The following is a 15,225-nucleotide window of genomic DNA, read 5'->3' as shown; positions in this document are numbered from 1 at the left end:
AAGTGTCTAACATCAAAGCATTATGGTACAAACAGTGCACATAGTTTCACCCTAAAATCAAAGACCTACCAAAAAAGAATCTAAATCAACTCAGTTCCACCAGCAAGAAACCATCATATGTCCACTATTCTAGCAATGTAGCAGCTTTGGAAGCAGAACAAAATTAAATCTGCCTTCACTGAGGTTACACTTACAAATCAGAGATTGAATAAAAAAGCATCAGGGGAGTCAAATTCAGTTCTCATTCACACTGGTGTAAATCTGGAGTAACTCTAGTGAAGGAGCCAGAGTTGCTCTGAATTTAAAATGATGTCACTGAGTGCAGAAATTTACCCTAGGTGATTCTGGGGCTGATCCTGAGAAATGTTGCAACTCTCACTAAAAACAGCTTTCACCTCAGGTTGCCAGGTGTCCAGTTTTTGCCCGGAACACCCAGTCAAAAAGGGGCCCTGGCGGCTCCAGTCAGCACCGCTGATCAGGCCATTATATGTCCAGTCAGTGGTGCAGCAGGGCTAAGGCTGGTTCCTGGCCTGCTGTGGCTCCCTGCAGCACCTGGAAGCAGCGGCACGTCCCCCATGAAGCACCTAGGCATAGGGCCAGCCAGGGGGCTCTACACACTGCCCCATCCCAAGCGCCGGCTCCGCAGCTCCCATTGGCTGGGAACCGCAGCCAATGGGAGCTGCAGGGGTGGCGCCTGCAGATAGGGCTGTGTGCAGAGCTACCTGGCCACGCCTCCATTTAGGAGCCGGAGTGGGGACATGCTGCTGCTTCCAGGAATCATCTAAAGTAAGCCCCGCCCGGTGCCGGCACTCCTGACCCCCTCCCATGACCATGCCCCAGCCCTGATCCCCCTCCCATCCTCCAAACCCCACAGCCGCAGCCCGGAGCCCCATCCTACACCCTAAACTCCTCACCACCCAGCCCACCATAGAGTCTGTACTCCCAGACAGAGCCCTCACAACCGCCCCTGAGCCAGCCCGGTAAAAATGAGTGAGTGAGGGTGGGGAGAGCAAGCGACAGAGGGAGGGGAAGGGGATGGAGTGAGCGGTGGGCAGGGCCTCAGAGAAGGGGCGGGGCAGGGAGCAGGGCAAGGTTGTTTGGTTTTGTGCAAGTAGAAACTTGGCAACCCTACTTTCACCTGTTACAGAAAAGGGACTTTGAAAAGCTGTCAGTGACATGACCGTAACAATCTGTAGCATTTTTCATTTATGAAGCATTATACAAACATCAACCAATTAAGGCCTGATCCTGACAGGTACTGAGCACCTGCAACTCCCATTGAAAACAGTACTGGCCTGACTCCTCCCCTGGCTTTAGTCAGTTGGCATGGATCGGAATGGGGCAGTGTGAAGCAGCCACCAAGTCTTAGCTATGTCCATGGCTACAGTAACTGAGCTCCATGACCACAGGTGATCATTCCCTTAAATCCCTTGCTGCTTCAGATTGTTCATTGCCACAGCTGGGTTGCATATTTACAGTTGTAACAAGATTTGTTTTTAAAATCCCCTATCCTTTGACAGTTCTGCTTCCAGATAGCATTATACTATTTCTCTGGCTCTTTTTAATGGTTTCACTTTCAGCCAGAAGTGTAGGGCTCGATCTTTGAAGGTGTTCAGCACTCCAGGGGAAGGTGCGGAGCACCCTCATCTCCTGCTGACTTCAGCAGAAGTTGAGACTGCTCAATACTTTGAAGGATCATTGGATCAAGCCCCTGATGAAGATCCTAATTCACTTTGTTGAGCAGGATCTTTCTTTTTCTTTCACAGGGTAAGGATCACTTACAGAGCACTGAATTCAGTACTTCTTCCTCTAGCCAGACTCCCATTAACTTCGAAAGTAGCTTGGCAAAAGTTGGGTGTGAGTGAGGAATATTGGTGCATACTCAAAATGAGAGAGCTCCTGATTTTTGATGGCCCCAGCAATCCAGACCATTTTGAGCTCCCTTCTTGGCTATCATATATGAAAGAGCTCTGTTCTCGGCTCTTACCAGTGCGGTGAATTGCATCCTCCAGAATTTTAAAGAGGACTTTACGGAATCTCTCCCCAGCAAACACATAGAGGAAGGGGTTCAGGCAGCTGTGAAGGAAGGCGATGCTCTGAGTTATCTGGAATCCAAGGTCAATGTTGTCAGAGGTTTTGCAGTCATATATGACCATGGTGTAGGTGTCAATGGTTTTGACCAGCAAAATGCTGTTGTAGGGCAACTGGGAGAGGAGGAAAGCTATGATAATCATGATGATGATCTTTAATGATTTGTGCTTTGGGGATCTTTTCGCTTGAAGAAGGGTATGAATTATAAAAGCATAACAAGTAACCATGACAAAGAGAGGAAGGAGGAATCCTACTGTGATTTTCAAAGCTAGGATAGTAACTTTGATGGTTCGGGTAACTGTGGTAGGGTATACCATCTTGCAAGTAGTTGTATCACTAACTTGCTTAGATTCACTGTATACTATTTCTGGGATGCATAAGCTTATTGCAGTCAGCCAAACACCAAAGCAAACTAGTTTACTGCGCAGAAGCCTTTTTCGCTTAGAGTTCTTAGCTTTCATGGCCTGCACAATTGTAATGTACCTGTCAAAACTAATGCATGTCAGAAACAACATACAGCTGTAGAAGTTGATCTTGTACATGCTATTGACAATTTTACACATGAAATTCTTAAAGATCCAGCCATCTGAAGCTGCTTTTGCCCAGAAAGGGAGAGTGAGAAGGAGGAGCAGATCAGCAATGGCCAGGTGCAGCAGGTATCTGTCAGTGATGCTCTTTCTGTGTCTGTATTTCCAGTAGACGAGGATGACTAAGGCATTACCCATGGTGCCAATGGAGAAGACAATCCAGAAAAATGCTGGCAGGAAAGTTTGAGCAAACTGCTGGGCATGACCTTTTTCACAAATGACGTCTGTGTGATTAAATGGGTTGTTGTATTGCGGCAACACAGAACTAGAACCCGTAAAATAATCCAGGTTAGCCAAGTAGTTCTCGGTGGTCTGCAGGGGAACATCAGATTAATTACATGCTGACAAAATCATTGAATAAGAAACAATGAAGGTGGAATTTTGAATTATTTTTGCAATAACCTGGGCAAATTTTCCACCACCAGAAATTGGAAATTTCAAACCCTCCGTTGACTGTCGATCAGCGTAATGCCCAATAACCCAAATACATTTGAGTGCAGATAGTGCACAGGTACAATCTATGCTCTTCTTGTGTGAATTTAGGCAAATCAATAAAGTTCTCTGCTTTTCATTCCCTAGGCGAGAACCACACAGCGGGAGGAAATTAACATAGCTGCCCATTTACATCAGCTGAGGATCTGGCTCCCCAGCTATAAACTACAGACAATAATACTTAGCTCGCAAAGGTGTTTCAGGGTAAAGTGCTTTAAGATCCTCAGCTGGAAGATCCAACAGGGGAGCAAAGTACAGTTATATCCTCAGCTGAGCAGGCAAATTCATGTCCAGCATCTTTTGGCTGAACCATACTATAAGTTTGCGTGAGCCAAGTTGTTTGGTAGGACAGGAGCATCCATGACTGAACAGATGTTCATTGCTAGCTTGGAGAGGACAACACAGTTCTAGAATATGTTCAGGGGAATGTGTTGCAGTGCCTTAGGGAATGATGGTATAGCCTCGGTCACAAACTGAAAGGGGGGAAGAGAGAGAGATTATTCGGCAGTAGTAGATTTATACTCACCATGCTCGTAAATGCCATCTGCAGTCAGATCTTTATTCAGTCTTGAAAACAACACTATGAACTTGAGAGGGAATAAGGTGGGTAAGTGACATGTAAAATACAGACCTTGAGACAGGACTGAGATGAGTGTAAAACCAAGGCATATTCACAGAAAGCCTTCTCAAATGAGCCTGCAGGCCAGATCCTACTCTCCTTCCTCACATGAGTTGTCCCTTTGAAATCCAGGGGTCTCGGTGGGTGAGTAAGATGAGCAGGATTTGACCCTGCAGTTTTCAGTTATATTTGCAGCTTCATTTTCATAACGCAAGTTTTCCAAAAACAAACCTCTCTAAATATGCTACGTCATTTACATTTGCTTTTAACAGCATACTGGCTGCAGTTTTTCAAGTGCTCTGTTCAGGTTAAACATTTTTAATGGCTAGGATTACTTCTGTTTCATTTTTAAGAAGCTGTACAGTCCCTGGGTTCACACTTTTTTCTTTAAAAACTGTTAAATAAAACTAACATAACTTTCCAAAAGCTCCTGAGAGTGAAAAACAATTGTCTCAAATTAAGTGTCACAACTAGCAAGGAAATCCACCTGTCTTCCTTAACAGCCTCTAGTTTAAAAACACCTCCATTTTCTGTAATGACTGATTATCTAACCCTTTTCGTTCCTTCTTGGAAATGTCTTTTTCTATAGGCCATGATCTCTGCTTGGGATTAGTTTCAATTTTAGTCATTGATGGCCAGGAACCATGTAAACCATGTAAAATCCAAGGGTGGACAGGAATGGGCTCAAGGAAACCTGTGATTTGCACCAATTAACTATCCTACATTCAAGCAGGAATAAACTAAGGTAGTGCAAATCATGGCTTTCCTTGTCTACAGTTGACAATTGCACCAGTGCAGCTATGCGTCAATGAGTGAATCCCAAACACTGAGAAGACCTAGGGTTTTCCCCTTAAATACTATTAGCCAACTCAGATGGTGACCATACACTCACTGGATCTCTACAACTAAATGTCTGGAGTTCAGTGAAAATCACTCAGGACATTCAGAGTGTCACTTGTTCCCGCATCTTTGAAAATAGGTCACACTACAAACAGGTTTCAATGTGTAGCCGGAACTAACTTGTAAAACCGATGACCACAACAACAAAGTTACATTAAATAGTGCTTTTTCCAGGGGGAAGTGACCAACGTTCAAGTTCTAGTTTCCCATGAAACTAAAGAAAAAATTCTCTGTTTCTCATCTGTGCTGACTCATAAAATCTCTCCTGATCTTATTACTGGTGGGTGTTAATCTATCATCCAATCCCGCACTGTATTATCACTAGCTATGCTATTAATTTTTATTGAGATGACAATCTCATTCAGTGTGTGTGTGTTATCCTTAGGTCTAAAATCTTTTACTCTTGCCCTCAGCCCAAAAGTGAAGGTTTGAAGAAAATCTTCTAGGCCTTTTTGTTACTAGCCAAGGGTCAAAAAACAACACTTCTTTCATGCATTATTTGGATACTTTTTTTCACCCAACTCAAAATAATTTTGTTATAAAAGTACTAACTTTGGAACTGATCTGGCCACCTTTTGTCATCCTGGGAGGCTACTTATGTGAATATTTGTAACTTCCAAGTAAGGTTTGCAAAATGGAGTCTTTGCATGTATATCACTACAGGATATGAGCTTTGACAAGATTAGGTGAAAAAATAGATTAAAAAATAACAACATTTAAAGTAATGAAAATATATGCTGTAGTAATTTTAATCATATAGAGCAACAGAGGCATGCAGAATTATGTAGCTCCCTGGAGTTCTATGCATTGAAATACCTTCAGTAGATTACTTTTTATGATTCTATCTATGCTGTGGTGCATTTAGTTGAATTTGTGACCCCATGCTTAGTTGAGGCTCACATCCATAGAGTCAGATTTCCTCTTTTTAAAAAAACAAAGAAGGAAATTAAATACCTAAAACTATATTAATGTCACAATGAAGATGGGAATTTTACAGTAGTAAGAGGAGGCAGATTGAAAGTCCCCATCTCCACAGAAATCATAAATTAGTCATACTAGACTGAAATGCTAAGGCATACATATTAACGCCAGAGAGTGTCATATAAAAATAGTACATGTGAATGGGGTGCTATTTTACAGTTCTGAGATTCATCAGTTAATTGTAAATTCAGATAATTCCACCAGAGCAGATGGAGTTATCTGGATTTATGCTGGCGTAACTGAGGAGGAAAAAAGGTGTGCCAAAAAAATCCTTCCTTTGGTGTATGTAACATGTTAGCCACAGCGTTGCTCTCAAATGGGGTGGGGGGAAAGTTATTGTTATTTAACGTAGCTTAATTTTAAATGTTCAGAGATATTTTAGATGTTGAAGATACTGACTCATTTTCCTACAGCAAACCCTGAGACAGCTCTTAGTTTCGATTTCCAAAATGTTACTGTAAATGCTTTTGGGATGCACAGGGGTAGCTTGGCTGGCCTGACTGCAGCAGCCTTGGGCACCCCAGCAATTGCTTTTAACAGTAAATATTTTCAAGCAAAAAGTCGTTACAAAAGGGTGAGTTAAAAATTGAATGTACTGCTTGCCAAGAGAGGTGGTATGTGACAGAGACTCATCTCCACTGCAGCAGCATGTGGAAAATAATCAGAAAAATCTTAACCCTCATGCCAGGGAGAGGATGGGAGAGAACTGGGCACTTACCAGTGGCTGTAGCTCCTTATTCAGTCAGTCTGTCAGTCACTGCACTGGTGACCAGAGGTAACCGTGTGCTCCTAGGACTTTAGCAACTCCTGGAAAGTGTTTGTCATTCAGTGCAGGTCTAGGAGGGCGTATGGCTCCAGGACTCTGGGTTGGGTGAATCTGCGGCTGCCTTTTTTTATCTGTGGCTTCAGTCGGTTGCAGCCGCATAAATGAGGCAAACCAACCCCTCTCCTCACCTGGAGTTTCAGTAAGCCACTCCCTGATGTTTTCTTCATGCTGCACAAAGGCTGTTCTTAGTCTTTCCCCTCCCCGCTCTTTGGGGTAAGTAGTTGGATCCCTGATGCCTGAATGTTTTTCTGCCTGTTAGCATCTGTCTGCTCATACAGCAGCTAATGCAGGACAAACCAGAAACGCCCAGTGCCATGGCTGCCCCCTCCACAGGCAATGGTGAGAATAACAGAGCCTGAGGGAAGGGTGAGAACAAATGAGTTGCAGCCATAGTCCTGACCTCTCTACACTGGCCAGTTCATCTGGCTTGGAGTGCATGGGAGCACATCCTGCACCCGCTGTGGGAGGACCTGTTTTGTCCTTCCACAGGGGCTCTGCTGTACAGAGTAAAGGCCAGGCAGGGAGGCTAGTCCAAGCTGTTACAATGTCTGCTTTCTTCCAGCCCACGTGACATGTGTGCTAGGGGTTGCCAAATTCTGGTGGATAGGCAGCAGTGTGATTTGCTGAGGGGAGGAGTGGAGCACAGACCCAACCCTCGCCCCCTTACTGGGGCTTGGCTCAGGCGTTTCCTGACGCGGAGGTGGGCTGGTCTTTGGCTGCAATGGGCCTGGGCCACCCCTCAGTACCAACACAGCCCCAATGCCCAACCACGATTCTTCTCATCGGCAGAGAGGTGGGGCTAGGCAGGTCGACTGCATTGGTTCAGCATCTGGCAGGACAACTGGGGCCCCAGGAGACAGAACAATTCTTCCCTGTGGGTGTCATTTTTCTTGGCCTCGCTTTGTTAGCTAATCATCAGTCCTAATACAGAGACCAATTAAGGCTCCCAGCTAAGCGGAGGTTCCACCGGTGCTAATTCATCTTTGATAGAGTTGTTGAGGCCCTGCCTGAAGTGGTGTTCCTGGGCAGCCCCATTCCAGTGGGGATCTGCAGCCAGACATCAACATCCCACTGCATATTTGGCGACAGAACCGGGCTCCTGCCAGAGAGCATGGAGAGCAGCTTCTGCAGTACGTTCTCAATTAGGGCTATCAAAGACACCTGCCATTGTCTGTACAAAGCAGTCCAAGTGTTCAAAGTGAGGCCTGGACCCTTCCAGGAGTGGGATGCCCACATCAGAGCCTCTGTGGTGAGCAGATTAGTACTAGTCCTACTCAGGACTGATCCGTGGGGTACAAATGTGGCTGTAACATGAACTGGAGATGACATTGGTTAAGGAACCTATGAAACTTGGCATAATAGATGTTGAACTTTGTCCAGTAGAAGCAGCTTAGTCATGCAGAAAGTGGATGTGAGAATTGCAGGGACAGAAGACAATGCCTGGTCTTCTACTGGGCCTGGAGGGCTGCATTCTGCTCACTGAATTCTGCGACCTGAGCCCGCAGTTCCCCAACAATGTCCAAAAAGGTGGATCAGGCTCCTGCTGTTGCCCTTCTGTAGGGGAGCTCCATGCTATGGGGCGAAGGCCACTCCTGCCTTTTGCTGGGCTGCTCAAACTGTTACACACCGAGATGCAGGCATTGCAAGATAGTGGTCAGAACAGGAGTCTTGCCTAGTGGTCAGAGCAGAATCAGAGCGCAGAACCTGCGGTGTGGTCAAAAGACAAGCCAATGGTCAGAGACAGGAGTCGGGATCCAGAATAGAACCAAAGGGCAGATCGGGTGTCATAGTCAAGAGACTAGCCAGTGCTTGGAGCCAGGAATCAGGAGTTCTGAGGAAGGCAGGGAGTAGGGCAGGAGCAGAGACCGACAGGAAGTACAGGAAGCAGGTCTTACACGGCTGCAGGCATGGAACGCACTGAGCAGACACTGTGCTGCTGTTGCTACCAGACTTTAATAGAGATCTGTTGGCTCTTCTGTCCAATCAGGGAGCACAGTCACTCAGTGAGGGTTCATTGGGCCCAGCCAAGTTCATTGGGTTGCTAGGCGACCGTGCAAGGAGCCACCTGAGTTCCTGACAATGTTGCCCCTCTAGTGTTTAATCCATCGTGAAGATAAAAGCCTACTACCGCTTCCCGCTAATGGGGTTGCTTCTTTAAAGTGGTAGATGTCTGTGCACTGGTGAAGGTGACACATTCAAACCCTGCTGATGACCTGAGGTGGGGTTTGTTGCACTTAGCTGCTCCCTCTGCACTGCTGCAAGCCTTAACCCCCCCATCCCCCTTATCGTAAAGTTCTATAGAAGTTCATAGAAAATGAACTTTTCTCTAGCTGTTTGGAACTGCTCTAAGGAATGTGTTAGAGAATGAAATCCTTGCTGTACAGTTCTGTAGGATGGTTCAGAAAACCATAAAGAGAGATCATGCTCTATTACATTTTTTTAGGTTTTTTCAGGAATTTCTATCGAACCCTGTTTGTTTCTTACATATTAAAATCTACAGGACTTTTCCATACAAATGGCAGCATAACTGGCTCATTTGGCACGTTACTGTTGGCTCCTGTAACACCTCTGATGCAGGCAATGGAGTATGTAGGCAAAGTAAATACAGCTTAGAATAGCATTAACTTACATGGGAGCTGTCCATGTGTGTTCCATGACTTTAAGTGGGGAACATGGTGCAGACAGGCTGCTTTCAGACTCCTTTTCCTCTGCCTCTCTACAGCCCCCAACCCGGTATTTCACAGCTACTCTGATATGTGATTGATGCAGAGGCTATACTTCCCTTGTATGCACCACTTTTTGCACAAACTCTGAGGTCTTCCACTCCACTCACAGTAGTGTGTAATGGAGAGAAGCATATGGGCGTGGGAGGGTTGAGTCTATGATAATTTGATGTTCAATACATTCTGGTTCCTGGTTCACTCACTATTTCCAATAGGTGCAGAAGATTTGCTGTTTTATCATGAAGATACTTCTTGTAAAAATATTCTGTCATGGACCAGCATTTTGAGTGATATTGTCAGAATAATGACACATTTATAGAACACTTTGCAGTCCAGATCCAGTATCAATTTCAGTTCCCTCTATCAGGTAGGAGGGCCGCTTTGAAATCTGCCCACAGCTCCACAGGAAACCCACACACAAAGGCAGCTGAGGAGATGTACTGAATCTGTGTATTCCCCAACTGCCCTGGTCTCACCAACTCTCTGGTCAGTGGCAACCACTTCTGAGGCTGTGCTGGCCCCCTGAAGTGGGGAGGTTGTTGTCACCAAATCTTCTCCCTCCCTCCCCCCACTACCACCCCACCCCCACAGAGCAGACTTTCTATCTCAGAGTCTTTAGTCATGGGGAAAAGCTGACTTCTTGCTCACACAGGTTTTTATCCTACATCTTCAAAGCACAGTAAAAACATTCGCTAAGTAACTGGACATTAGAATGTTTTCATGACCATGTGCGTAGTAGGGAGATGAGAGCTGTGGTGCAGGAACATCAAGACAAGTGAAGCTGGTATCAGTATAGATTTACCTGTCTGCTGGCAAATGCCATGTCTTCCACTAAATATCTAAATATCTTGGAGACCTTGTCCGCTTTGTTGTTGTGCTCAGTCTTGGTTCTCCTGTCATCCAACTGTAACTTGATTGATTTTGATAGACTCATCTCTTGGTTCACATTACCATCATTCAGAGAGGAATCTGACCAGTACAATACAGTTCATTATTCTACTCTCACTGTGAATTTCCTCACTCTTACTCAGGGAAAGCAGGTCTTGGAAGTAAGGCATTGGATTTGGGACAAGGTTTGAGCTTGATTCCTGGATCTATCCAGACTTCCTGACAAGTTAAATCACTCTATGCCTCAGTTTCCCATCTGCCAAAATAGAGCTAGCAATGATTTCTTTCCCCTACCTTTGCCTATCTTCTCTATTTGCACTGCAAGGTCTTTGGGGTAGGAACTGTCCCTTACTGTATGTATGTACAGTGACTTGCACACTGGTGCTGCAATCTTGGTCTGGGCCTCTGGGTGGTGCTGTATTCCAAAGAGTAAAGATGATCAGATTTGTCCCTCAGTAACAGAAAAGAATCTACTGTGGGAGACAAGTGTGCAAATAGTACTGCGGTGGTTACTTGTCTGTGTTGTGCTGTTTCCAAGTATATTTAATAACAGTTTTCTTCCCTTTTGCCATAGGAACAGCACATGTAATCTGTTGACCTTTGATGACTCAGAAGAATTGCAAGTGGCCCAAGATGCTGAGATATGTTTGCTGAAGTCAGGAGAACTAATGTAAGCAGAATAGGTTCATTACTGCCTGGTTTAAAGAATAAACATCAAATTTGCATCATGGATATGTGAGCACAACTCTCATTGACCTCAGTGGGAGAATAATGGGACTATACCTGGGTTACATGGTGGGTGTAAGAGATGATAAGGAGTCAGAGCTGTCCAGAGCAGAGCTCCAGTAAATATTTTAAAACCTGCGGGGAGCCCCAGCTACTCTCGGGGGGCAGAAGCCACGAGCCCCGGCACGCCCCACAGGACAGAAGCTCCGAGCCCTGGCGCCCCCTGTGGTGCTGGAACCCTGAGCCACCATGCCCCCACTCCGTGGGGCTAAAACCCTGAGCCCCTGCATCCCTCCCCCCTCCATGAGGCTTAAACTCCAAGCTCTGGCACCCCCGCTCCCGCAGGGCTAAAACCCCGAGATCCCCTTCCCTCCAGCGGAAGCCTGGAGCCCTGCTGACCAACCGCAGGGCAGAAGCCCCAAGCTCCCCACCTCCACCAGCCCAATGGCTGAAGCCCTGAGGGCACCCCACCCCCCATGGGCTCTCGAGTTTTTATAGCATGTTAGAGGGGAGACCATGGGGGGCTCAGGAAATAATCTATGAGAATTTAAGCCGTGATAAGGAGAGAATCAGCTTGCCCTCCTGGCTGCCTGTCCATTTGGGGCCAGGAAACCTTCCCTCCCACTATTGCTACAATGCAGGGAGGCTGAGACCCTTTGAACAGAAATTCTGGAGAGAGGCCTTTAGTGCTTCAGTACCTGGAGGAAGATATTGCATTAGAGGCAGGGGGGCAACGCTCAATTCATCACCGGTGTTTGGTGAGCCTTTGGGGGATGGGCTTATTTCCCATCAGCTACCTCTACCCAAAATGATTCTGGCATAGCTACTGCTGTCTGTGGCTTCTGTCCAGATGGGTATGTATATGCCACAATAGGAGTAAATCTTCAAAAGAGCCCCAACCCAGCCTGCATTTGCGTGCCCACAACCCCCTGCACACACACCACTCGAGTGCTAACATTTACACACAATGGCAATGGAGTGTGTCACTTGCACAGCAGCTAATAGAATTGATAAGCACAAAACCCATCGTTCTTATTCTCACCCGTTGATTCTCCTTTTTGAAAATTTGGCTCAGGTGTGAGAAAGGTTTATACTTTGACTATAATAAGGTGATTTGGTCTGTGCTGGGATTTTGTTCAGAGCCCAAGCAAAGGCAGCAGTAAAGAAAAACAGGCAAACAATAGATTGAGGGAGGCGGGGTTAAAAATGTCATCAGCTTCTTAAAATTAAGGGTCATCTGGGAGAGTTTGGTAGTTGTTTCATCTATGGTAAGAACTAACGTTGTGAATAAAGCTAAACATTTCTCCTTGGCCTGGGAACAGCAATCATTAAAATTCAGCCATTTGTTACCTAACAGCAATCTCTGAGATACCACAGTCATCCCCATACTTAGAGTATGAAATAACTATGGGAATTGTGTGATATCTGCTGGCAAATGTTGATTTTTGATGTCAAACAATGAATTTATTACAGTGTATCATTATACCACAGATCACAGTTAGCTCTTTGTTCAGATGATTTCTCTTGATTCTAAATAATGACATATCAGACCAACTCCAGTGGAAATGCTGTGTACAAGACACTGAGCTGAGGAGCTAAGTATATAGATGTGAAATATATCACTGTAGCGAGGCAGTCTGACAAAGTGTTAAAGTGTGAAAAAATACACCCCTGACGGACATAAGTTTCACTGGCAAAAGCGCCGGTGTGGACAAGCACTATGTTGGCAAGAGAGGTTCTCCAGCCAACATAGCTAACAACACTCATAGGGGGTGGTTTAATTATGCCGGTAGGACAGCTCTCTCCCGCCAGCATAGACCAGCTACACAGGAGACCTTACAGCAGCTCAGCTGTACTGGTACAACTGTGCCACTGTAAGGTCTGTAGTGTAGATATAGCCGTAGGTTCCCAACACTGGCACATATGTAGTTTGCTTGTTCACTGACAATGTGAGCTTTAGGGTTAATTACCCCCAAAATCCCCAGGAAAGAGCATCATGTGGCATTTAGCTGCTCATTTTCACTTGCTATGTAAATCTTTTTTTCCTTAAAAATCCATTTCTCAGTATGAACAATATTAGCATGCTAAGTAACGTAAGTGATAAGGTGGGGGAGGTAATATATTTTACTGGACCAACTTCTGTTGATGACAGACAAGCTTTCAAGCTACACAGAGCTCTTCTTCAGGTCTGGGAAAGGACTCAGAGTATCACAGCTAAATACAAGATCAAACAGATTGTTTAGCACAGTACGGGCTCTGGGAGGGAGTTACAATTGTTGTAATAAACCATAAAATTCAGATTCTTTATTAAGACCATGATTTTCAGTGTCAGGCAAAGTTACAAATTTAAGATCCAAGCTGGTCTTTGGAATTTAAGATCTTAGCTCGTCTTTTGAAGGTGTTGAGCAGGTTTCTTTTGAGGACTTAGAGATCAGAAATGGCGTAATCATTTTGGGAAAAGGGTGTTTTTGTTTTTTATCATTTTCCTGTCTGAGTTCCTAAAAGAGTTTAGTGATTGTCTAGTTTCACCCACATAGTTATTGTTGGGGATTTTAGTGCACTGAGTGAGGGATACTACATGTTGTGATAGGCATGAGTAGGACCCGTGGATCCTGAAAGGTGTGTTGTTGTGGGGGTATTGGTCATTGTAGCAGTGGAATATGTCTTCAGGTTTTGCACCTGCTCTTCTGGCAGGGTTTGGTGCCACTTTGAGTTGGTATGGCCTGGTCTGTGGGGAGCTGCTTCTCACGATGAGCTTGGAGAGATTAAGGGTTTGTTTGAAGGCCCGAAGAGGGGATTGAGGAAAGATTTCTTTCAGGATGGAGTTCCCATCGAATTTGGATTGTAGATGTTTGATGATACCGCCTATGCATTCCACGATGGGGTGGTGAGTGACAACTAGGGGTGTGCAGTTGGAGTGGATTTTATATCTGTATTGAAGCAGGTTCTCTCAGGATATTTGGGTGGCCTGTTTCCTGATGTGATCTGCTTCTCAGGTGGAGTGGCCATGTTTGGCCATGTTTTGGTATTAAGGTGTTTATCCCAGACTTTCTGCTTGGAGCATATTCTGTGGTATCTGAGGGACAGCCAGTAAAGCTTGCTTTTCTTACATTTGATTTGTGTCGTTCTTTTTGTTTAATACACAGCTGGGGATAAGGATGGGTCAGTAATGAAAGAATGTAGTCACCGTTCAGCAAAGCACTGAAGCACATGCTTACTGTCACAACAGTTCAACATGTGCTTAAGTGCATTGCTGACTTGGGCCATAAAGCTTGTTACCAGATGTTAATCTCACTAACTTTGAAGTAAGAAATCTACATGTTGAAACAATCCATTCTGCTTGTACGTGAAATGCTCTCACACCAAGTACCAGAATTTTTAAAAATCACTTATAAGTACAAGTCCATTTTCTATTACATGGTGAGAGGGATAAATGGAATATCTCAGCAGTTTCCTGCATGGAGAGTTAAAGTTCTCTGATGATTGATAGAAGTCCGACAGTAACTAGTTTGAGATATTAGGCTTCCCATTGTAACACTTGTACAAATGTTCTCCCTTTTCAATAGGGTGGCAACCATCAGCAAAAGGCTCAGAAATGCCAGCTGTATTTCAGGAATAACTTCCATTTTATATATATTTTGTTGTACACACACACACACACTGGCCCTCTTGTTGCTCCCAGGAAGGTATATGTCTAAATACCTCTTCCAAACCTAGAGTAAAGGTAGAGCTTCGAAACCAAGTTCTGTTTTGATTTTTCAATTCCAGATACTTACTCCTATGACCCGCTGTAACTCTCATAAGGAAACTATCAGAGGGCAGGTGAAAGTGAGAAACTGTTGTATCTATGTACTAATATTTGCTGACACCTTCTCTAGTTAGGTAGAGTTTGAGTGTAGAGATTGAAATAAAGAGTGTTTTATTGCTTGTAGATGTTGTTAGACTGGCTATTAAGAAAAAGGAGTTAAAAATTGGTTCAGTGGCCTGAGTTTCAGATTTTGTTAATGATAGTTTCCCATGATTCTGTAACATTGTTCCATCCTTCAATCCTCTTAAACTGTGAGATGGTAAACAACAGAATTTACTGCATGATTATGTTCAGCCAATTGAGACCAGATTGTCTTCTTGTAGTTAATGCCCCTACTGCATCCAATCCTGCAGTCCTAACTCATGCAAAACTTCTCGAAGTCCAATGGATGTTTGCTTAAGTAAGGATTTCAGGATTTGACCAGCTATTATGATCTGACTTTTACCTGAGATAAACTAACATAATCTGCTGTTATGGGGTTTTTGTGTTGTTTTTTGTTTGTTTGTTTTGTTTTGATTTGTACAGCTTTATCTCAAAAAGAGTATTTTATCTCTTGACTGTTGAACGACCTGTGATCTATGACC

General features: G+C 44.6%; 1 protein-coding gene across 1 annotated transcript; it reads right to left on the bottom strand.

The window, feature by feature from the left end:
- Positions 1-1,485: 1,485 nt before the first annotated feature.
- LOC140906020 (C-C chemokine receptor type 9-like) lies at positions 1,486-6,451 on the bottom strand. Its single transcript, XM_073329516.1, has 3 exons — positions 6,389-6,451; positions 3,697-3,757; positions 1,486-2,990 (listed from the first exon to the last, which is right to left on the bottom strand). Exons 2-3 carry the CDS (start codon positions 3,712-3,714, stop codon positions 1,779-1,781), a joined length of 1,230 nt encoding a protein of 409 aa, XP_073185617.1. The 5' UTR covers positions 3,715-3,757; positions 6,389-6,451; the 3' UTR covers positions 1,486-1,778.
- Between the last annotated feature and the right edge of the window lie 8,774 nt (positions 6,452-15,225).

Source organism: Lepidochelys kempii, chromosome 2 (genome assembly GCF_965140265.1).
Source record: "Lepidochelys kempii isolate rLepKem1 chromosome 2, rLepKem1.hap2, whole genome shotgun sequence".
In the NCBI taxonomy this organism is placed as follows: domain Eukaryota; kingdom Metazoa; phylum Chordata; order Testudines; family Cheloniidae; genus Lepidochelys; species Lepidochelys kempii.
This window is presented reverse-complemented; position numbering and strand designations above follow the sequence as displayed.